General features: G+C 37.8%; 1 protein-coding gene across 5 annotated transcripts in view; it reads right to left on the bottom strand.

Annotated features, from left to right (window-relative positions):
* Positions 1 to 24801, bottom strand: part of CTNNA1 (catenin alpha 1) — a 149787-nt gene that overhangs the window by 74228 nt on the left and 50758 nt on the right. For all 5 annotated transcript variants that reach the window (XM_045550917.1, XM_045550920.1, XM_045550915.1 and 2 more), the window contains exons 6-7: positions 16116 to 16385; positions 13543 to 13746 (exon numbers count right to left, since the gene is read on the bottom strand). In XM_045550917.1, the coding sequence (XP_045406873.1) occupies positions 13543 to 13746; positions 16116 to 16385 (474 nt within the window). The remainder of the gene's footprint in view (positions 1 to 13542; positions 13747 to 16115; positions 16386 to 24801) is intronic.

Raw genomic sequence — 24801 nt, 5'->3', positions numbered from 1 at the left:
TTTACCCACACAAATTCCCAAGAGAATCTAATTGGCCTTAGAAACAGCTCAGACAACAGCCAGCCTGTGAACTAGGGAGAAGACTGAGTGGGATAAAGTAAGGCCTTCCAGGGGTTGTAAAACAAAGGAATGCCTTTCTACGGAAGTACACATGGCAAGGATTGTGCCCTTAGACTTCTAAGTGCTGACACCTGCTCAAATAGCCGTAGGATTTTTTTTAACTTCTTATTATGAGATTTTTCAAACATATCCACCAAAAGGATTGAGAATAGTACATGAACTCCCTAGAGTAACAATCGCCAAATTTTAACAATCAACTTTTTGTTTTCTTGTTTCATTTATTACCCCTCCATTAGTTCTTTTCCTGGAGTACTTTTAAACAAATCCAATATCTCATGTGATTTTTGTAAGGGATTATCTTATGTACTATTCCCTCTAAACCTATGTTTATATATGGATAGTCAAATCTTTTTAAATTTTTTTTATTTTTATTTTTTATTTTTGCCCTTGGACATCAATGGATATTCAAATCTTGTCAAATCTTGAGGGTTTAAGGAGAACTGCACTTGACCAAAACCTTAAGTCTAAAACATATAGTTATTTACTATTATCATAACACTAAAATTAATGTAATTCTAGATTCAGAGTGGCTTTAAGAAATGGCTAATTTTGTGCTGGCTAGGAAACCCCAGTTGAAAAGGATAGTTTGACTTTAGCCTCGTTTGCCAAAATGAAAGACCTGTAGACAGCAAACAAGAGCTAGCCATGGGAATCGGTTTTTTTCAACTGCTGTGATTAGAAATTTTAATTTTGGATTTTTTATCTGAATGCTACAAAATTTAATACTGTTTTAAAAAAGAAAAATCTAACAAATGCCTTCCTAAAGCTTTGAGTTCATATCTTCAATTAAGAAACTTTAATGGCGTAAGAAAAACCAACTGTAAAAAGGTGAGGGGAATGGGAGGATCCTTTATGACAACAGAAATCATTAAATAGGGCATATACGAATGGCATACTTTTAAAAACCTAACAATTTTCCTGTATATGGTAGCTTTACCTATTTTTTACCAATAGTACAGAATCTTAAAAGTAACATAAACAATATGTTCTGCTTCCCAGCAACACGTGTATTTATTAGTATGAGCTTTAAAGATTACAGTTAAGTATCACTAGTCAAATATTTATGATTTTTTAGGCCCACCATGGTGGCTCACACCTGTAATCCCAGCACTCTGGGAGGCTGAGGTGGAAGGATCGCTTAAGACCAGGAGTTCAAGACCAGCCTGGGTAACATGGTGAGACCCTGCCTCTACAAAAAATTTAAAAATTAGCTGGGCAAGATGATGACGAAACGTGCTTGTAGTCCCAGGTACTCAGGAGGCTGAGGTGAGAGGATTGCTTGAACCCAGGAGTTTGAGGCTGCAATGAACTGTGATCCCACCACTGCACCCTAGACTGGGCAAAAGAGTAAAATCTTATCTCTTTAAAAAAAAAAAAAAAAAAAAAAAGAGTGCAATTGTTCTAATAAAATATTTCAGGTCATTTTGCTTGAACCCAGGAGTTTGAGGCTGCAATGAGCTGTGATCCCACCACTGCACCCTAGACTGGGCAAAAGAGTAAAATCTTATCTCTTTAAAAAAAAAAAGAGTGCAATTGTTCTAATAAAATATTTCAGGTCATTTTACTTCAGGAAGTAATAAGCACTGCTCATACAGACACAAGAACAAGGACAAGCTAAAACATTAATCTTTTCATTCCTAGAAGATGGCTTTCATATTTGAATCTACAAAACCAATAATTCTCTCTCAAAGCAGGGAGAAGTAATTCAAGACAAGTATGTTCCAGAGTTAAATTTAAAGGACAGTTAGCAAGGAAACCTTGAAATACGATGCTATGCTGTATTCTACTTGGTAGCCTATTATAAACTGCAAACATTACAATATCTACAACTGAAGTAAAACCAGAGTAGGCCAGTCATTTCAACACATGAAAATAATATTTGTAAGACAAGTTACTGACCAGATGTATTTTAGCATAAAGCAACTCAAAGAAAATAACTTCCTTATGTTTCCAAATTCTGCCATTATAAAAAGGCCTGAAGTCCATTTTTAGAAAATGACCAAACAGAATCCGTTCTCAACAGTCTTTGGTTCTATATATCCAGTATTCCACTTTAAAATAAATAAGCTATTTAGTGACTGACAAGGACTTCATTAGCAGTTATCAGATAGGAACAGAGATTCAACCCAAAATAAACAAAGAATAAGAACATCCATTCAGAGAAGAGAAACATTATATTCCGCAGACTTCTGCCCTTCTACTTTGCATTACTAAGAAATATGCCTGTAATCCTAGCACTCTGGGAGGCCAAGGTGTGCACACTGTTTGAGCTCAGGAGTTCGAGACCAGCCTAAGCAAGAGCAAGACCCCATCTCTACTAAAAAAAAAAAAAAAATTGAAAGAAATTAGTTGGACAACTAAAAATATATATAGAAAAAATTAGCCGGGCCTGGTGGCGCATGCCTGTAGTCCCAGCTACTCGGGAGGCTGAGGCAGGAGGATCGCTTGAGCCCAGGAGTGTGAGGTTGCTGTGAACTAGGCTGACACCACGGCACTCACTCTAGCCCAGGCAACAGAGTGAGACTTTGTCTTAAAAAAAAAAGAAAAAGAAATATACCAACCAAAGAGGCAACTTTCAACAGAGCAGGCCTGAAGTCAAAGTGGAGGAAATTTCCTGCCAGACAGGGCTGTTCCTGTCTATGGCAAGGACAGTTTAGAGACTTGGTGCACCATAGAACCTGAACTGCCTGCCATCTGAATAGCATCCCTAAACATAACTATATTTAATGGAGGGTGGGGAGAAGGGCAAAGCAATGAATAAACAAACAAATAATAACATTATGCCTGGTTTGAGGACAGGAAAAACATGCATACAAACTCAATTTATTTAATCCTAAACTGCATAGTCACAATAAGTTTTTATGTACTGCCTCAAGTCCTCTAGGATACCCAATTTTTAAGAACATGTTTAAGATGAATGGACAAAAAAACATTAGGGTAGAAAGTTATAACTGATAAACTTTTACATGTTCATCACATTCTAGATAAAAATAAACAGGTAGCTTCCCAAAACTACTGGTTTGCTACATTTAAACAATCACAATATTTTAAATGAATCCATTTTTTCGTTATCAACACATGACAACTTTGCCAAAAAGTAAAACTTACTCCTTGGGCCAGAAAGAATAAACGAAGAAGGAATTATACTATATTTTCCTTAAAAATACCTATTTGCACATGTATAGCACTTCATAGTTTTATGTTCACATCACACATGGCATTACGTACACAAGTTGCGGGGTGGGGGGTGAGGGGGAGGACCCTTGTTGTCAGCTGTGATTAGCTGCCTAAACTACAAAATCATGCAGACTAGAGGTGGGAACTGCCACTTTGGTTCTTTGCTACAGGCAGAGAGCGAGCAATGGAGCTGAAAAGGACCTGCCACAAGAGATGTGTCCCTCAGTCCCTGCCTATTTAGATCACCCTGTTCTTTGCTACACTTTATTTTCTGCTCTTTTATTTCAAAGCATCTTGATATTTTTGAAATAACACTACCCATTATATCCCATCCTCATCATTTTACTTGGTCTTACTTGAGTGGTTCTCTGTGCATTTTAACAAGGTCAGGTAGAGAGGCAGCTATTAATGACCCCATTTTCAGTTGAGAAAGCTGCCCTGGGGAGATTACATTACTTGATCAAGCTTTAATGAGTTCTATTCCATGGAAGGATTAGCTTATTGCCCACCATCCACAGCATCACAGGTGAAGAGCACCACCAGGAGTGGCTCTGGACTAAAAATGAGAAGCCTTAGTTCCCGTACTAAGTGCTCATAAATGGGTATGGTCATGGCCAAGTTACTTAATTAGTTTCAGGCTCAGTTTTGAAAATAATTGGTTGGTTTTTGGTCCTGGCTAAGATGTAATAAACACATTCCACCCTGTCTACCTCACCAAATATAACTAAAAACTCTGGGCAGAATGCATGGAGTAGCAATCTAAGAACTGAAACAAGAAATGGCCAAATCTGCAATTATAGTTGGAGATTACAACACTCTTTTCTCATGAATTGTTAAAAAAAAATTAGACAGACCCTCCCTTCCAAAAAAAATCAGCAAGCTATAAATCTAAACAATGCCATCAACCAACTAGATCTAACTGACACTTTCACTCTACAGAAACTGTTATGTAATTCTCCAAATACTTATAAATCAAATAACATATTTCTAAATAATCCATTAGTCAGAGAAGATGACTCCAGGAAAATTTTTAAATATTTTGAACTGAACATAAATGAAAATACAACATATCAAAATTTATGGGATGATGACAAAGCAGGGCTTAGATGGAAATCTACAGCACTAAATCTTTACATTTACAGTAAAAAAGAAAGGTCTCAAATCAATAACCTAAGTTCCCACCTCAAGAAACTAGAAAAGGAAGGGCAAAATAAACCCAAAACAAGCAGAAATTAGTGAAATTGGAAATATTAAAGACAAAAAAGATTAATGAAACCAAAAGCTGGGTCTTTCAAAAGATCCATACAATTGATAAATCTCTAGCCAGATTGAAAAAGGAAGAAAAAAGAGAAGCAAATTACCAACATTGGTTATGAAACAGAGAATACTGCTACAGACCCCAAACATTAAAAGGACAGTAAGAGAATACAACAAACATTTCTATGCATACAAAATTCAACTAACTGGATAAAATGGACCAATTCCTTGAAAGCCACAAACTTCCAAAATTTACCCAAGAAGCAACAGATAATCTAAATAGTTGTACATCTGTTAAAGAAACTGAATTTGTCATTTTATTTATTTATTTATTTATTTATTTATTTATTTATTTATTTTTCGAGACAGAGTGTCACTTTGTTGCCCTGGCTAGAGTGAGTGCCGTGGCGTCAGCCTAGCTCACAGCAACCTCAAACTCCTGGGCTTAAGCGATCCTACTGCCTCAGCCTCCCGAGAAGCTGGGACTACAGGCATGCGCCACCATGCCCGGCTAATTTTTTCTATATATATATTTTTTTTTTAGTTGGCCAAATAATTTCTTTCTATTTTAGTAGAGACGGGGTCTCGCTCTTGCTCAGGCTGGTCTCGAACTCCTGACCTCGAGAGATCCGCCCACCTCGGCCTCCCAGAGTGCTAGGATTACAGGCGTGAGCCACCGCGCCCGGCCTGAATTTGTCGTTTTAAATCTTCAGAAAAACTAGTTGATTGAACTAGATTAAGGATTAGCAAGTTTCTGTAAAGGGCCATATAGCAAGTATTTTAGGTTTTGGAGCCATATGGTCCTCTTTTCCAACTACGCAACTATGGTGTTGCAGTGGAAAAGTAGCCATAGATGCTAAGTGAACAAATGGGCATAGCTGTGTTCCAATAAAACTTTATTTACAAAAGTAGGTGGTGGGACAGACTTGACCTAAGAACTATAATTCGTCAACCCCTAAACTACGTGATAACTAATGTCACTTCCAAATTCTAACATCACAATTCTATACTTCTCCATGTTCAAAAATCACTTTGATATATAGTTCAAGAAAAGAATGAAGCCAATGCTATCACACACAGGTAACTGAGTCTGTTTTGTTAAAAATGTATACTATAATTTAAAACAAGCAAAAAAACTCACCACTTCAAACTAGTCTTGAATGAATCATTACCTCCAAAGGATGACTCAAGATATAAATATGTGTGAAAAAATCTTCAAATTTCCTACATTAATAGTGCTTTGGAAATGAACACAGTATGTAATTATAAACAAATCAAAAAACAGATAAAAAATTAAGGGTCTAAGTTTATTTTTAAACTTTGTGACATTATCAATATAAAAAACGTTTTCAAAAATGTGGGGAGAAATAAAGAAGATAATTTATACCGCCCATCATCCCAGCACCTAGAGACAATTACTAATATTCTGATGTATTTAGAGGTTATTACCTTCTAAGCTAGAAACAATTTTTAGATATTTCTTTTCACCCCTGCCTGACAGCTAAAGAGCAAAAAGTGATATCAAGGACAGTCTAACAACAATCTTGAGAAGGCTAAAACCCTATCCATCTGCAGCCTGACACCGGGCAGGCTGACATCTCTGCTCCATCATCCTGATTTCAAAAAAGACCACTCCACTAATGCTCCATTAGGCCACCATCATTTCAACGAATACATAAACATGTGTCTTTCTGTGTATAAAAGGTTAAGAACTTGCCTGTTAAATATTGCAATTCATAATGCCAGGGTAGCATATAGATAGGAAGTGCCTCAAATCTCTTAGAAAGCAATAGAAAATACATATGGGGTGAAATGTCTTCCTCAGAGTTAAAAAGGTCTTTTATAAACTCCTTGTCTTGCACCATATAAAAATCATACATTAATTTTTGACAAATAGGGTTTCCAAAGTAAATAAACACTGCTCTGCGACACCATGTATGAACCTGGAGAACATTATACTAAGTGAAATAAACCAGATACACAAGGAAAAATATGGCGTGATCTCTCATATGTTCTCTAATACTGTGGTCTCAAACCCCCCCAGGGCCGAAGATCAGTGCTGGTCAGTTGCCTGTTAGGAACCTGGCCACACAGTAGGAGGTGAACGGCCAGCAAGCTAGCGAAGCTTCTTCTGTACTTACAGCTGTTCCCCATCACTCACATCACCACATAAGCTCCACCTCCTGTCAGATCAGCATTAGATTCTCACAGGAGTGCAAACCCTACTGTAAACTGCACGTGCGAGGGATCTGGGTTGTGCTCCTTATGAGAATCTAATGCCTGATGATCTGAGGTGGAGCTGAGGCAGTGATGCTAGTGCTGGGGAGCGGCTGCAAATACAGATTATCATTAGCACAGAGGCTTGACTACAAAATAAATGTAACCCACTTGACTCATCCTGAAACCATGCCCCCATCGCCCCTACTCCTGGTCTGTGGAAAAATTGTCTTCCATGAAACCCGTTCTGGTGCCAAAAAGTTGGGGACTGCTGACTCTAATACACAGAAACAGAGAGTAGAAAGGTGGTTACCAGAGGGTGGGGGTGGGGGTAACTTATGTCAAAAGGTACAAAGTTATGCAGGATGACTAAATCTAGAGATCTAATATACAGTATTGTACACGGGAAATTCGCTAGGAATACATTTTAGGTCTCTTACCACACATATACAGAAAAGGTAACTGTGAGATAATGGATATCTTAAATGGCTTGACTTGGAAAGATGCACAATGGTAAAAGTATTATTAAGAGCTCATACTTTCAGGTCAGACAGATTTGAGTTCAAACTGCATCTGTATATCCATGTACTTTTGAGCAAGTACAAGTCAACAGGTTATTATGGGGGTAAAATAGGCAATAATGTATGTCTCTCAGCCCAATGGCTGGCATATGGTAAGCGGTATAATAGTAATAGTACGGACAATCCTTACTAACAATAAAGCTTTAAAAAGGTAAGAAAAGAACAGATAGAAGTGCATGTACCCACATATCCAAAATTAAGTCTGGAATGCTATACACAAAATAGAGTGGTAGGATTACAGGCACAGAATTTTTATAATCAGAAAAAAATTAAGCTATTCTAATTGTGAAGATAAGAAAATGCAACCGCAAAATAATGCAGTAACAAGTTCTTCACAGAGTCCTTCAAAAGCTGGGAAGCTCTGGCTCTGCTAAAGAGATTCCAGGAAGGCATTTGCAAAACTGAGAAAAGATCAGCATCTAAATTGAGCGCTTCCCTTCACTACAATAATGATAAATCTTTTCAAAAGATCTTTGAAAGTGAACATTAACTGCATACTATTCATATATTCCCTATCAAACTATTACTCAAATAAATTAAAATTTTATACCTGATATATTAACAATCAAATTCTTCAAACATATGTCTAGTCCAATTGAAAATATGTCTAGTTATTGCATTCTTCTTTTGGGATCCTACAAACACTACGTCCAATTTTTTTAGGCTAAAACAAGATAAAATTTATCCTTAAGCATCATCATCCTTACTAGGTCATAAGCTATACCAATTTTCTTCTGCCTAAAACTACAGTTTTAAGTATAAAAAATACAACCTGTAATGGCTACTGTACACAGATTACTACACCATTCTGGGCATTCAATGAAGAAGTTAATGCTAAGCTCTCATCCACTCACCTTAGCTGGTTAGTTACTCAATAGCTCGAACTATCCAACAAAAATGTAATGCAAGCCACAAACTTGAACCATGTATATATTTATAGTTTTTATAACATATAATAAATTATACAATTTTTCTAGTAGCCATAAGTAAAAAGAAATCAGTGAATATAAAGATTAATCACAGATTTTACTTAACCCAATATATCCAAAATAATTACTAATAGTAAGATATTATTGAGATATTTTATATTGTTTTTATGTATTAAATTCCTATGATCTGGTATGTAGTTTGTATTTACAGCACACCTCAATTTGGACCTGTCACATTTCAAGTGCTCAATAGCCACAGATGGCTAGTGGCTACCATATTGAACAGCACAGCACAGAGCTAGAGCTACTCAAGCCTGTGGTGTGTGCTTGTTCTCAACAATTATAAGCCCTAACTCCAGTCAGTCACACGTGACCATGAACTGTTGGGCAAGATACGTGGTCTTTTATCTTTTAGACACTATGTTAGGTGTTTCCAGATGTTCAGTTTTGGGGTTGAGGGGGTAATTGTGTTTGTTTACTGGGGGGTCAGGGTTGAAGAGGGCGCTGTAATAGAGACAAACAAGCTTGGTTTCAGTAAATTCTACCATTGGAAAAACACACACCTTAAGAAAGGGAGAAAGGAACACATTAAGGGTTTGTATATCCCTGAGCAGAATGAATAGCATAAAATACAGAATTCAACCATATAAAGTTTAAGGTCCTTCAGAAAGCATTTTCACTAGCATTGAAATAAATTCAGAGAACATGATAACACACAACTGGGCACCCAAGTCAGCTATCCACTTAAGGAACAAAAATTTTAACCCTTAACCTGATAGTGAAGTGTTTTAACCCACTAACCTAATAGTTTAAATCCTAGTTCTATAAATATTTCATATTTACATGCGGAAAATATTGAAGGTTAAAATTCTTTTTTAAATGCTCTGTACAGAGGAAAGAAAAAAAGGCCTGGAAATAAACAGATATCCCTAAATGCTAATAGTAGTAGAGATTCAGTAATTTAATGAACATGTATGACTTTATATTATGAGAAAAATAAACAATATGGCAATAACTTTTCAAATTTAATTACATTTCATTTAAATTTCAATCCATTCACTTTTAAGCCTTTGAAGATGATGACACCCATCCAAAGCTGTTTTTCTTTCTTAAGAGCCCTCACAGGCAGAGCAACTTTAGCTGATAAAGCCGAAACAAATTAAACTTAACCACAATAACCACATTTCATTTCAAGGAAATCTGGAAGTCATTTGTGAAACTACAAGGATCCACTGAAGGGTTGAAAAAACTCTACTGTTACACATCTGTGGCATTTCCATAATGTTAAGTAAGCAGGGGTCAAAAGCATTACTTTTATATCAGTATCTCCTATAGGCCATACAGTAAGTTACCTAGAGAGCCAAGACTACCCTGCAACTCTTCAAACCACAATGCAAGCAGGAACATTAAGGCTGCTGCCTCCTGACCCTTAGAATCTTTAAAAGGGAATTCTGCCCTCACCTGATGAATTAAATTTAATTCCACTCTAATTTAAGATATCACTTTCACTTACTTTAGAGTACTTGGTTTAATTTTTTTCTACAAATGTCATCTGTATACTGAAAGCTCTACAGGAAGTAGAGGTAAATCACCCACAACCTTCTCCTCTACACTCTCTAGAATGTAAGACCCATAAGGGCAAGGGTCTTTGGGTTTTTTTCCCCCACTAATGTATCCTCAGCACCATGAATATCCAAAATTCTTCATTTTATTCATTCTACCAAGTCAGCATGAGTTCATTAAGCAAGCATTTACTGAGTACCACTTCTAGCATTATACTAGATCATGAAGGAATATTTTTAAAGAGGTGCCAGCTTTCAAAAGCTTAAAACCTGGTTGCAGAAATTACATGGATAAAGGAAATACAATTAAGCAACAATTCAAGGAAGTACGCTTAGGTACGAAACTTCAAGCACCAAAGAAATAATGTAGGATGATGTAGTTTGGAATGGCCTTCAACAGAGATAAAAAACAAATATGGGCCTTGAAGGAAGAACAGATTAGGTTTAGATAGGTAGGAAGGGAATTCAAGAACACAATGAACAATGTCCTACTAAAGACAGGAGCTCAGCCTGGCCTGGGCAGACAGAACAGAGTAGAAAATGGAGAAAGTGAGAAGAGCTTGAACTAAGGAAATGGCAGTGGGGACAGAAAGGGACAAATGGAATAAACCATCAGAGCAGTTTCTCCACCTTTGTTGCACATTGGAATCATCTGGGAAGCTTTCAAAATTAGCAATTGTGCAACTGATGCCTGGATCTTGACCCAGAGATTCTGACTTAATTGCTCTGGGGTACAACCTAGACACCAGGATTTTTAAGTTCCCCAGGGACTCTAATGTGCATCCAAAGTTAAACATCACTGCCTCAGAGGAAAAACCAGTGGAACCTGGTAACTGGCAACAAAGGATGAAGAAGGAAGAATCAGAGATTACGACAAGACTTTAAGAATTTGTGTCTATAAAAATAACATTAATGAGAGAATCCAGGAAATGGGAAAAGTGAAAATATGCAAGCCCTTCTAGACTTTACCACTCTATCTACATATAGCACACAAGTTTTAATTAATGCAGGTCCTTTCAATTCTTCACATACCATACTTATTTGTCTAATATTTTTCAACAGAAATAATCAAACTTAAAGCGAATCATTTTTTTAATCAAGGTAGAACTGAACCAAAAGAATATAAAATAAATCTTGATTTCCCCGCTATAAATTATCTCATCCTCCCTGCAATTCCCATGGCCACTTAGCTGTACCTATAATGACTCACACTCCCATTAAATGCCCTGTAGAGACCCAGTCTGTTACAGAGGGAGGGATCAATCAGAGCCTCATTCCTCCTCTTACACTGTGTCTAGCACACTGCTTTGCACGTGCCACACACTCAATACAAACTGAGGGACAGGCAGACATTGCTGGTTACATTCTGATTGTCACTAATGTTTTCAAATGCTTCATAAAATAAGCAAAATTCTATCCCCAGTTGTTTCTGCTGCTTCTAGACCCTTTGATAATTCTAAACTTTAAGTGTGCTCCATTGCCTTCCCCTTTATCCTCACTCCATCGCTTTTTGACAGAACCAAGCCTATTCACTGTTCCCTGAGTCAATAAAAGGAAATCAAAGATTTTTACCTTTAGAAGAAACACCAGTCTGAGCAAGAGCGAGACCCCATCTCTAATAAAAATAGAAAGAAATGATCTGGACAGCTAAAAATATATACAGAAAAAAATTAGCCGGGCATGGTGGCACATGCCTATAGTCCCAGCTACTCAGGAAGCTGAGGCAGAAGGATTGCTTGAGCCCAGGAGTTTGAGATTGCTGTAAGCTAGGCTGACGCCATGGTACTCTAGCTCAGGCAACAGAGCGACACTCTGTCTCAAAAAAAAAAAAGAAGAAGAAGAAGAAATATACCCAGAAACCATCTTCTAAAATATATTTCTAAATCTCAAGAAAATTTCCTTTAAGACCCCCACAATACTTAAATTTCAGCCTAATATCAAACATTGTTCTAGTTTTCACTTAAGAATGCTATTATATGTTCTGACTTTCTTGTGCATAACAAAAAGATAGAAGAGAATAAAATTGATAAAATAATTTTTTCTTTTAAATAAAATTTAAAAAAAAAAGAATGCTATTATGATCTTCATGTCTTCAGTTTAAATTCATGGCACAAACAAAAAGTGCTATTTGCACAGCACTTTAGGGAGAAACCAGAAGGTTACTCATGACCAGGGGTGACTGGCCCAGAGTCTGACCAACTGCAAGACCCAAGGGGTATCTTATAGACTGGTGAGGAAGCTCTAAAATGCAGCAATCAGAACAGATTTATCACATCTTCTTCCCCACCAAAGTCTGTTTTCAAAGTGGTTTCCTAATCATAACTACATTGGACACTCTTATACCACTTCCAGCACTGCACGAAAGCAGACGACTGATCCACATATACACGTGAGTCTTTACTCCCCTGTTTACGACTGCAACATTGTGAGCCATTCTTCAACTTATCTACTTTTTCATATTTTCTAATGTTCAAGCTTAGATATAGATTTTTAAATGTGTCCCACATTTTCACTGTGACTTAACCACTTTTTCCATATGATTTAACTAAACCTCTAATCTCATTTTTCTGAGGTAGACTGCCTATGATCAAAACATGGCAATGGCTTAAAAAAATTCAATATGCTTCACTAATTTCACAATATGGTAGAAACAAGGTACACATAGGAAGGCATTCATCTTCACCGTAGGGATTCCGTCACGACTCACCATTATCTGTTCACTTACATAGGCCGTTAAGTGAACAAACAAGAAGAATGGCAAATGAACAAATGAGAAAGGACCAAGATCTCTTTTTGAAAAAGTATTAAATAGGCAAAACCACTAGTGATGACAACTTCATATTGCCCCTCTTCCCTTTGAAATGATTTTATATAATTTTTATTTGGTTGCTTCTTTGCCACAGTAAAATATTAGGTACAAGGTCTAAATGACAATCACTCTAAATTAGCATTAATTAACTGGAATGGAAGAGAGAGTATAAGGGAAGGAAAAAGAAAAACGTGACAATAGAGAAAAATCAACAATTACAGTATTTTCTATGGCCAAAACAAAAAAAGTCAGGTGTCAAATTTCATAACCCTGGTTTTTAAACACAAAACTTAAAAATTGAAAAATACTACTCAGTTTGCCTCATACAGCTCTACTTGGTAATTATCTACTCTTACAATATTCTATACTTTTCAACAAAAATTTCATAAACTATAAACATTAAAGAGATAGGTTTTCAGCATTCCCTTTTGCCCAAAATTAGATGGCCACCTAGTTATGGTAATGGCATTTTTGTGGTATAGACGGTATCATCCTCTGGAGAGGCAAGCTACAATGCTTAGAGGTGAATCATCACAACATCTACAACTTCCAAACTCTTCAGAGAAAAAAAGGGTGTGTTGGTGTATATATAATACACACACACACACACACAAATCCACATGTAAATGTGTGTTAATTGGTGTATCTAGATAAATTTTTTAGGTGCTCATTGTATGGTTTTTATAAGTTTAAAATTTTTAAATAAAAAATTGGGGAGGAAAGGGCCACTTAGCCATTTATCCATTCCTTGAAAAATCTGACCCACTCAAAAATGTCAAGGAGCCAAGGACATATTTGATATTAACAGTTAAAACCTCTCAGATCTAACATGTTATGGAAAACTCCCCAGGTATAAATATCTTATTTCAAAGAAAAGTTTTGACACTCACATTGCCCATGTACTCTGAAAGCAGGTCCTGCAGGGCCTGGCGGACAGCATTGCACTCTGCCACAATTCGCTCACGCCGGTCATCACGTGTGCAGGACGAGTCTGCCATCAGGGCAGCCCCGCTAATGATGCTTTCCAGCCGCTCTTCCAGGGAAGGCCTAAAGCGCTCCTCACTGAAGCTCAAGGGGTCCACAATGATTTGTTTCTGCAGGGGAAGCATTACTAAATGTTAGTGCTCATCTCTGTTCCCTCCATTATTCAAGAAGGTAAGGAAAGTGTCGATAAGGAGTATTAAGAGTTAACACAAAAATTCCAACATCTGAAAGTTACTCTTCTTGGCAGATGAGTGGCCATCCCATATAAGTTGCCCTATGTCTGATCACTTCTCAAAGAAGGCACTGGAAGCAATACTGTCCAGCCAAACAGCACCTGGGTAAGGTGAGATACCACAAATGCAAATACAAATTTGTGATGCTCATGCTACTTATTCTGAACAATGAAAGGTCAACCTGTACAGTACCAGTAATTAAACTATCAAATGAGAATTACAAGGAAAATAATCTTTTTCTTAGGTACAGAGTATAAAACTGCTATGTGATATTAGAACTATTTCACCACAAAAAAAATTTTAAATAAAGATGTAAAGATAACCTCAAAGTTTCAGAAAGAAATGTGTTTGTAATGAATTTTCATCTGTTTTCCTCACCTTATACATCTAATCAAGTTTTATAAACAATTAGTCTAAAATTTATCCTGTTATGTCTAGTTTAGAGACTTTCTTTGCTCAACGAATTCTATTATTCCGTAAAAGACAACAGCAATCCTCCCCAACAAAGCCAAATCCTTCTTCTTTCTCCCTTTCCCTCCCCTGACTCCACTTAAATCCAGCTTTCCCAGTGCTGCCTGAGGTCTAGTCAAAACTAAGCTATAGGTACAAAGTCAAACATCAACACCCCAAGACACCAGCTACTGGCCTCCTTCCAACTTCTCCACTTGATACAATTTATCTTCACACTAGTAAATGTTCATGCAAATATTTTGGCTTTAGTTTTTCTTTATAGGGTCTATGTCCTTATTGATTTCAACTTAAATGCCAAATTTCTTCTACCAAAACCTTACCCTTTTCCAATAAGTATACATTTCTTCCTTCCCTTCCAAAGAACCCTCAGTTTTAAAACTGAACAGGCAATACTTTAAGTTCATTTTTCTTACCAGATTGGGTTATTATAGGATTTCTCTAGTCAAAACTGAATACAACACGCTTTCTAACCAACAAAAATGAGGAATACATGGTCATAGAATTTTAATAGGGTCACAGAGCCACAATGGGCCTGAGAGCATTTAGTGCAACCACCTCATTTTACCAATAAAAAACTGTGACTGTAAGAAGTTAAGCAGTTTCTGATAGATATTACTCAACTTAGGAAAAAATGTCACCATGATACTGCCTTGAAAAAGACAAATACTTAACACTGCCTGGGCGGGGGGAGGGACAGTGTCAGTAAATTGTAACATACATCATAAGAGTTTGTTAAAAAGTATTTTAATGGTTAAAGATCCAGGTTAAAAATTCAGTTCTAATACCCCAGTCCTTAGACTTAATACTCCCTTCATGCTTTATGAAAAGTCTTAAATCAGCAAGGATCAGTTACCCAAGCCAAAATAAAGAAGACAAAGAAAGGAAAGGAAAGGTAAAGGCAAGGAAAAACTTAAAAAACAAAATGCACCCCATTGTATTGGTTCTATAAAGCAATGTATCCCTACTTATGAAAGGATGCTAGTCACTTGAAACACAATTCCCCTTTAATTTTTTTTTAAATTTGCCAACAGTTAGCTTTAAAAATAAATAAATAAATAAATCTATTAAAAAATCTTAAGCTGCTGCCACCTACTGGAAGCCATGAAGCATTGTGGGTAGCAATTAAAAACACAAAACACCCGAAAAAATTAACATTACAGTTGTATACACAGGATAGATCTAGGGCAACATCTATTATGAAAAGTAATAATATAGCATTATAGTAAGAAAATATTTTAATCCCAAATTTGCCTCCACTTTCTTAAACTTTTTGTTCATTATTCCAATTTAGTCAGTGAGAAGTATTAACATATATACACAGCCAAGTAAGATTAAGATGATGGCACTTCTGTTGCAGTCACATATGTTTCTTAATCTCCCAGTAGATCATGAGCCCCCGGCAGGGGCAGACCTACATGTACTTTGTTTCTGTGTCTCCCACAGTTTCACATCTGCCAAAAAGTCAAAATCTTGACTGAAATGAACCAACCTTCATGTCCTCAACAAAGAATGACCTCATAGGAAACACAAGTTGCATAAAAGAAACTGGAAGTTTAACCCAAATTATTAATTTAAAAAAAAAAAAGAAAAAATATAAATGCTTTAGGCCCAGTTAAGATCAAGTAGACTGATTATTCATAATTTCTTACAGCTTAGATTGCAAATCTAAGTGGAAACTGAGCTATCATCAGAAGCCTTGATCACATTTCCCCAGGAACCTGTTATCTTTGGGGGGATGGTAAAGAGCCTGAAGTTTCCTCTCAAGCATAACTTACATCAAAGTTATTGAGCGCATACGCCAGTTCTCCTCCACCTCCACCCTGGTGCTGGGAGGCGTCGTCTGAGGCGGTGGCCTGGGCTGCGTTGGAAATGCCTGTGACCGCCTGCTGCAGCTGCTTGTATATCAGGTCCCTGTTGGCCTTATAGGCGGCGACATCAGGGTGCTGCAGGCACGCCTGGGATGCGGTATACAGGATGGGAACGTTTTTCTGCAGGATTCCTCTAGCTGCAGCCATCTGATCACGATGGCCAACATCTTTCAGTTCCTACGAGAATAAAATAAGAAATTGGAGCATTCTTTATATGGATTCTGTTCATACAAAAATTTGTCAGTACATTCTGAAAAGTTTGAGTTTCTACTAATTAGATACATCTTTATCAACAATCTGACTTAAAAGTAAGATTTTGAGATATGAAATCACACAGACCTGGATTTGAATCTCTACTTCTACTTTTTCCTGGCTATTTTCTGACCTTATTTTAAACTCTCTGTGCTCAGTTTCTCCTTCTGTAAACATTGCCTCTCTTATCATTGTTTTGAGAATTAAATGAGATAATGCATGTAAAGCATCTACCACAACACTAAATAAAAGACAAAACATAAACCTGCCTAACATCTTGATTAACTCTATATATAGATGTATGTATCTATTCCAAACAAAATAGAAAGATCATGCAGAGATACATCTGAACAGAGTAAGGTTTATTATGAGGATTTGTTAAGTTACACAAATTCATTATGAGTTTTGTGAAATTTGGGACAGAATACTACAGGTCTACATGAACAACCAGGTGAGGATATGACAAGACTATTCTCACAAGCACAAAACTCCTCTCTTCTCTCCAAAGACCACCTTAGGACACAGAACCATGCTTTCCTAACACAGTACAATCAATGAATTCACAGGTCATTAAGCCATAAAGCTGAGGCACATGTGCTTCATGACTTCAATCCATAATTATAATATTCTGTTTAGATGTGGTTTTATGTTAAGCTGTTCTTTTTCAATTTTCTCTACCCCATAATTATAATCCACAGTTAAAAGGATTTGAGGTTCCTGGCATCGCCTCTACTAATGGCATCTACTTGGTAGGCTGGGTGGATATGCTAAGTATTAATAATAAATAAGTGATACCAACAATAAGCAAGATCAGAAACAGGTATTTCTGGCATCCCGTTGTTACTTTAATTAGTCAGAGAAAAAAATACAAGTCTTTAGTAAATGTGGATCACCACCACAGAATAGGAATACAGGTAATAACTTCTAAATGACCACATCTATTCCAACTCTATTTTACATGCGACCACAAAATTTCAATATTAATGTCACCAACTGAATCCGAGTATAAATTTAAAAATTGAGTATTGGATGTGTAAACAGTAAGAGAAAATTGACTAAGTTAGAAAAGGTAAAGTCAATTAAAAGTCTGACTTAGCTATTTAGTGGCTCATCTTTCTAGATGAGTTCCTAATTAAGCATTAGAGACACCAAGCTGGCTTCTTTTTTTCTGAAACTTCAACTCAGTATATATTTTAGGTTTGCAACTTTATTCAAATCTTGTATAATATGACAGCTTACTTTTCCTCCTAGAAATCCTTTCTTGTTCGGAATCTAAATTTGCAAGTAATAGCTCACAGCACTCCAAATGCCCTATAACACAGTACATTAGGCTAAATATTCAGAAACAGGACCCTGCGGATTTAGAGAATCAGTGATCATTTTAAGACTCAAGCTACGACAAGGGGCTATGACTAACCATTACACTTAAACAGCTGGTGCACATGTTTTGTGTGGCATTTTCTAAATGTCTTGACCTCACCACAATCTCAGGGACTCTAAGTCTTTTAGGGAGGCATTGCCCTTAAGCACTTAAATTATCCTCTGTTTATAAAATGCATTGCAATCAGCTTTGGCATTCCTCCTAAGTATCAATGACCTAAATCAGCACAGCCTCTTATAAAGGTTACCAAAGACACTCATGGTTACCTAAAGTTAATAGGTGCCAGAATTACTATTCAACACCTGACTTCCCTAAGCCATTGCTTAGTCAGGTATGATAAACTTCTACATTTCCAAAGACTACATTAGGCTAAATTTTCAAAAAATGGGACCATTTGGATTTAGAGAATTGGTGATCATTTCAAGACTCAAGCTATGACAAACAGCTAGGACTAACCATTAGACATGAACGGCTGCTATACATGTCCCGTGTGGCATTTTCTAAATGTCTTGGCCTCACCACAATGTATCTGTGATAGATTCCTATTTACCAAGTTTGGGGGATATATTTTAACCTATGATGAAAATGACAACTAAATGTCATCATTTATCCTAACTGCTAAAGAGTTCTATTTTCTCTCTTTAGAACTGCTTTTGCCTTAGCACAAAGAAACTAGAAAAGACAAGAAAATGGACACTACCACTGGGCAGCACTATTTATTGTAATAAGAATAATGATCAATCAAAAGTATTATTTTCAAGATATATAGTGCTGATAAGTAATCTAGATTGAGAAAAGTAATCTATTAAACAATGTAATAGATTACTTATGAAATTAGAGTCCCTTGGTCTACTTTAGCCTTCATAATTCCCCAACTTGACCAGTTACAGTTCAAGCAGACTCAGGAATGGCAAAACAGAAAACATAAAGAGAAAATGACTGCTTTCAATGTAATCTGAACTATCCGTCCCCCGCAGTGACCAAGAAAATAGAAGCTAACTTCTAAGCAAGCTATAACACTATCTCTACCCCAAGAGCTGAAAATTGAAATGAAAGTTTCCTCTCATTTCCCTCTTAACAATATAAAATTGTAGCCATAGATATATTTGAAGTTAGTGCTTGGTCAAACCACCCAACCAGTTCAGATTGTTTACAAATAATAACACAGTGCCATTAACAATGCTTCTGTTGAAGTGGGTTAGTTTGTTTGCTTGTTTTTTAAGACAGGGTCTCACTCTGTCACCTAAACTGGAGTACACTGGCCTGATCATAGCTCATTCTAGCCTCAAACTCCTAGGCTCAATCAATTCTCCCACCTAGCCTCCTGAGTTGCTTGGACTACAGATGCACACCACCACTCCCAGCTAATTTTTTTGTTTTTTGTAGAGACAAGGTTTCACTACGTTGCCCAGGCTGGCCTTGAACTCCTGGCCTCCAGTGATCCTCTTGTCTTGGCCTTGTTCAAGATTTTAGAAAAAATGATCATGAAAGTCAAGAGTTCATAAACTAGATAAGAAATAAGAAGCATTAAGTTCTCACCAAATATCTCAACAAGCTCTCTATACATGGGTGGATCGAATGTAAACATCAAAGCACTCTAGCATGTTAGGAAACGAGAGTTGACAATATGAGGCAGAGGTGGTCCTTCTCATAGGAACCAGGGTTGCTGCCAGCCCATCCTTACCTCTGCCATCACTTTCACGCTTATAGTCAAAGAGCCTGGAGGCTAATGGAAATACAACACTTGTAGTCAGCAAATAATATTCCAGCCCAAGAAAGTAATTGATTGAGGCCACACTTAGAATCCCATTCCAGGATGGATCTGCAGTACAGCAAAGTGGCTTATTCACTCATTTGTTAAACAAATATTTATTGAACACTACCATATCCAGGCAATGTTCTAGATCTAAGAGATTACAGGAGCAATTAAAACAGACAAAATCCCTGTCCTCTGAAGCCAGACAACCTGGGTGCAAATTCTAGCTCCACCACTTCCTACATGAATGACTATGCCAGCTTCTATAACCTCTGTGTTCACAGTTCCTTCATCTATAAAAATTAATGTGACCAATTATAATATCTAATTTATACTGTTTTGTTAAGATTAAACAAGTTTATGTTTATAAAGAGTTTGTAACACAGTGACATCAGGAAGATGGCCAACCAGAAGCTCCTAGCACGCACCCCCACTTACAAAGACAGCCAAAACAAAGAATAAACTACATTTTAATAAAAATAACTAAGGGCACGCCAGCCTGGGCAACAGAGTGAGACTCTGTCGCAAAAAAATAAGCAAAATAACTAAGGGAGAGTACTGAAATGCATCAGAGCGGTTACAGGAACCCTGGTGAGCACAGAAACTCAGGATGGCCACACAGAGAATGGAAGGACATGCCACGTCTCCACCATTCATCCCCCAACCAGGACCAGCTGAGAACTAGGAGGAACTTCTCCCTCCTGTACAGAGGTAAGCAAGAGAATCCCAGAAACCCCCATCAACACCTTGGACGCCTACAGACCTCACCTCTGGGGTCCTCACTGGCACTGAGCCCAGCTGAGGGAGCTGCCTGGAATCCACATAGCTATGCTCCCTCCAAGAAGGAGCTGGCATCGTGCTCTACCTCCCGTGGCCTGCACAGCTACTGCACTACACCATCTTGGAATTCTAACTATGGCTGGAATGTGTCTTGCTCAGAGGCAAGTTGTCACAGATTCCCTTCATCACTGAGACTAAGCTGCCACCAAACTACGCTAGACCAGTGGCCTAACATCCCTAACCTGGCCTGTTATACCCTTCCCTGTGGGGCCAAAGGGAGGTGGAGGCACTCCATCTGTCACTCCCCCAACCCTTTCAGGTGGGAGCTAAAGTGGTACCCTACTTCCTGGGAAAACACTGCTGTGGCCATAAGCAGTCACACTCCCCAGCGCCTAAACTAAAGAAGTGTCCTGTACCCAAGGAAACCATAGCAGAGTGGTCATGTGCCCAAGTACCTTAGTTGAAGTGATTCCCTACATCCCAGGGATTCGGTGTTTGGGCCACGCAGAACAGTTATACCTCCAGTAGCACACTGCCCTCGGGGGAATTGGTGCCTTGGCTGAGCTGAGCAGCTTTGCATCCCAGGGCTGAGCTGACATAGTACCCTACCTCTAAGGGAAACATAGCAGTAGATGAGCTGAGACACCCTGCCCTATAGGCCAAACAATTCTTAGTACCCTGCTTCCCTAGAGCTAGAATACCCCTCCTAGAATCTGAGACACTGAGACACCCCTTTCCTTCCCCTCCCCAGACCCCAAACAACAGCTGTGCTCCACCATTCTGAGGACTTGCTGCTGCTGCTGCATCTGGCTTCAGAGTGTAGGATACTGCTGAGCTCCACCATTCCAGGGTCTAGAGTCACTACTATACGGTGCCTAATCCTCTGAGCCCCAAGCTGCCACTGAGCGCTATTGGCTCAGGTTCTTGAACTGCAGTCATACCCTGCCCCCTAGACCCAAACCTTCAGAACACCCCGTCTTCCCCAGAGTCAGGCCAGTGCTATGCCCTGTCTTCTAGCGCTAAAATCATAGCTACAACCTGTCTCCCTAGGCTCAAGCTGCTAGGGGTACCTCAGAGTCAGAGATCCTAGCTTTGTGGGCAACCTACATCCAACTCTGCCACAGAGAGCAAACCTACAGTCCAAGACCCAGGTGCCACAATAAGTTTGCAAGACCCTGAGCCTAGGACCCTGGCCCAACAGCCATTCCAAGCACCTGCACCTTGAACCCTGCACCACTACAGCTATTTGTATGGCATGTCAGAGCTGGCATAAAGAAGAATCCCCTCAGCTAAGTCCCCCCATTGTGGGAAAAATGAGATAGGAGGACCCCACAAGCCCTTGACCCCAAGGACATTAACAACCTATGCCACTGCAGGCATGCCACAAACTTCTACAGCCTATGCCACTGAAGCACCAGCAGTTACTGTTGATGTCGAATACAGCTGAAGAAGCAAATATTATTAGCTCTAAAGAGACAGATATACTCTAATATCATACAATAGTTGGGGACTTCAAACCCCTACTCTCAGCACAGAACATCTACACAGAAAAATCGGCAAAGAAACAATGGATTTAAACTGTACCTCAGACCAAATGAACTTAACAAATATTTAAGTAACATTTCACGTAACAGCTGCAGAATGCACATTCTTTTCATCAGCACATGTGCCATTCTCCAGGATAGAGCACATTAGGCCACAAAATAAGTCTCAACAAATTTAAAAGAAATAAAATCATATCAAGTATCTTTTCTGACCAAAATGAAATAAAACTAGAAATCAGCAACAAAAGGAAATTTCAAAATTGTACAAATACATAGAAATTAAACATGTTCCTGAATGACCAATGAGTCAATGAAAAAATTAAGAGGGAAATTTTAAAAATTCCTGAAACAAATGAATATAGAAACACAACATACCAAAACCTATGGGATACAGTAAAGCAGTATGAAGAGGGAAGTTTTTAGCAATAAACACCTGCATCAAAAAGTAGAAAGATTTCAAATAAACTACCTAACAATGCATCTCAAAGAACTAGAAAAGCAAGATCAAACTCAAAATTAGTACAAGGAAAGAAATAATAATCATCAGAGCAGAAATAAGTGAAATTGAGATTGAAAAAAAATACAAAAGTTGGTTTTTTGAAAAGGTAAACAAAACTGAAACTTGCTTAGTCTAGCTAGGTTCAGAAAGCAACTGAAGAGAACACAAAAAATGGAAAGACATTCTCTGTTCATGGACTGAAAGAATATCATAAAAATGACCATACTACCAAAAGCAATTTACACATTCAAAGCAATCCCTATCAAAATACCAATGATATTCTTCACAAAAATAGGGGAAAAAATCCTAAAATTTATATGGAACCATGAAAGACCCAAAATAGCCAAAGTAACCCTGAGCAAAGCTGGAGGTATTAATATCACACTACTGGACTTCATAATGTACTAATATAACCAAAACAGCATGGTGCTGGCATTAAAAACAGACATATAGACCAATGGAACAGAATAGAGATCGCAGAAATGAATCCACATATTATTTACAGCCAACTGATTTTCACCAAAGGCACCAAGAACAGTCATGGGGGAAGGGATAGTCTCTTCAATAAATAGTGCTGAGAACACTGGATATCCATATGCAGAAGAATAAACTAGACCTCTATCTCTCACCATATATAAAAATGAACTCAAAATGATTAAAGACTTAAATATAAGACCCAAAACTATGAAGTCTTGAAACTATGAAACTACTAAAAGAAAACACAGGGAAAATGCTTCAGGACTTTAGTCTGGACAAAGATTTTATGAAGAGGACCTCAAACACACAGGCAACAAAAGAAAAATATACAAATGGGATTATATCAAACTAAAAAGCTTCTGTACAACAAAGGAAACGATCAACAGAATGAAGAGACAAGTTGCAAAATGGGAGAAAATATTTGCAAGCTATTTATCTGATAAGGGATTAAATCCAGAACAAAGAACTCAAACAACTAGACAGCAAAAAATCAAATAATCTGATTTAAAAATGGGCAAATGAGCTGAACAGACATCTCTCAAAAGGTGGCATAAAAACAGCCAACAGGTATATAAAAAACTGCTCAACATCACTAATCATCGGAGAAATGCAAATCAGTACCACGATGAGTGATATCATCTCATCTTCGTTAGAATGGCTATTATCAAAAAGACAAAAAATAATGGCCAGGCATAGTAGCTCACACCTGTAATCCTAGCACTCTGGGAGACTGAGGTGGGAGGATCGCTTGAGGTCAGGAGTTTGAGACCATCTGAAAAAAGCAAGACCCTGGCTCTACTAAAAAAATATTTTAAAAATTGGCCAGGCAACTAAAAACAGAAAAAATGAGCTGGGCGTGGTGGCACATACCTGTAGTCCCAGCTACTAGAGAGGCTGAGGGAGGAGGATTGCTTGAGCCCCGGAGTTTGAGGTTGCTATGAGCTAGGCTGATGCCATGGCACTCTAGCCCAGGCAACAGAGCAAGACTCTGTCTCCAAAAAAAGAAAAAAAAAACCAAAAACAAAACAAAATAAAATTATTAGGGAAAACAAAACAAAACAAAAGATGCTGACAACCATGCAGAGAAAGGGAAAACTGTCATACATTATTGGTAGGAATATAAATTAGTACAGCCACTATGGAAGACAGTATGGAGGTTCCTCAAAAAAAGAAAACCAGAACAGCCATATGATTCTGCAATCCCACTACTAGGAACATAGCCAAAAGAAAGGAAATCAATATGTCAAAAAGACAATGCACACTCCTACGTTTATTGCAGGACTATTGACAATAGCCAAGATATGGAATCAACCTAAGTTCCATCAACAGATGGATGGATAAAGAAAATGTGGTATTTATTCACAATGGAATATTATTTATCCATCAAAAAGAATGAAATTCTGTCATTTGCAGTAACATGGATGACACTCGAGGACATTATGTGTAGTAAAATAAGCCAGGAACAGAAAGATAAATATCACATGTTTTCACTCATATGTGGAAGCTAAAAAAGTTGATCTCATAGAACTAGAGAGCAGAACAGTGGTTACTAGAGGTGGGGAAGAGAAGGGGGGAGAGTGAGCTACTCAATGGATTCTCTTGTAAGAGACTGAGGCTGAAGGTTAAGAATTAGCCCTAAGGAAAACTACAAATAACCATGACTGACTACAAATCCAAGAAAATGGAGACATGTATCATTCAAGATCCCAGTAGAAAAAAAAGATAATAAAATCAAATTGGGTAATTCAAAGACGGTTTATAGTCTATATTAGAAAGGTATGGGCAAAGTACAGAGAAACCACAAGGCTGTTAGGGGCACTTAGACAAGGGGAGGCAGCAGTTACCAGAACCCAGGGAGCAAGATGTATAGACAATACCATCCAACAGAAGCTATGACTTTCAGC

Source organism: Lemur catta, chromosome 5 (assembly GCF_020740605.2).
Source record: "Lemur catta isolate mLemCat1 chromosome 5, mLemCat1.pri, whole genome shotgun sequence".
NCBI lineage: Eukaryota > Metazoa > Chordata > Mammalia > Primates > Lemuridae > Lemur > Lemur catta.
Note: the sequence above shows the minus strand (reverse complement) of the source record. Positions and strands in the feature narration are given on the sequence as shown.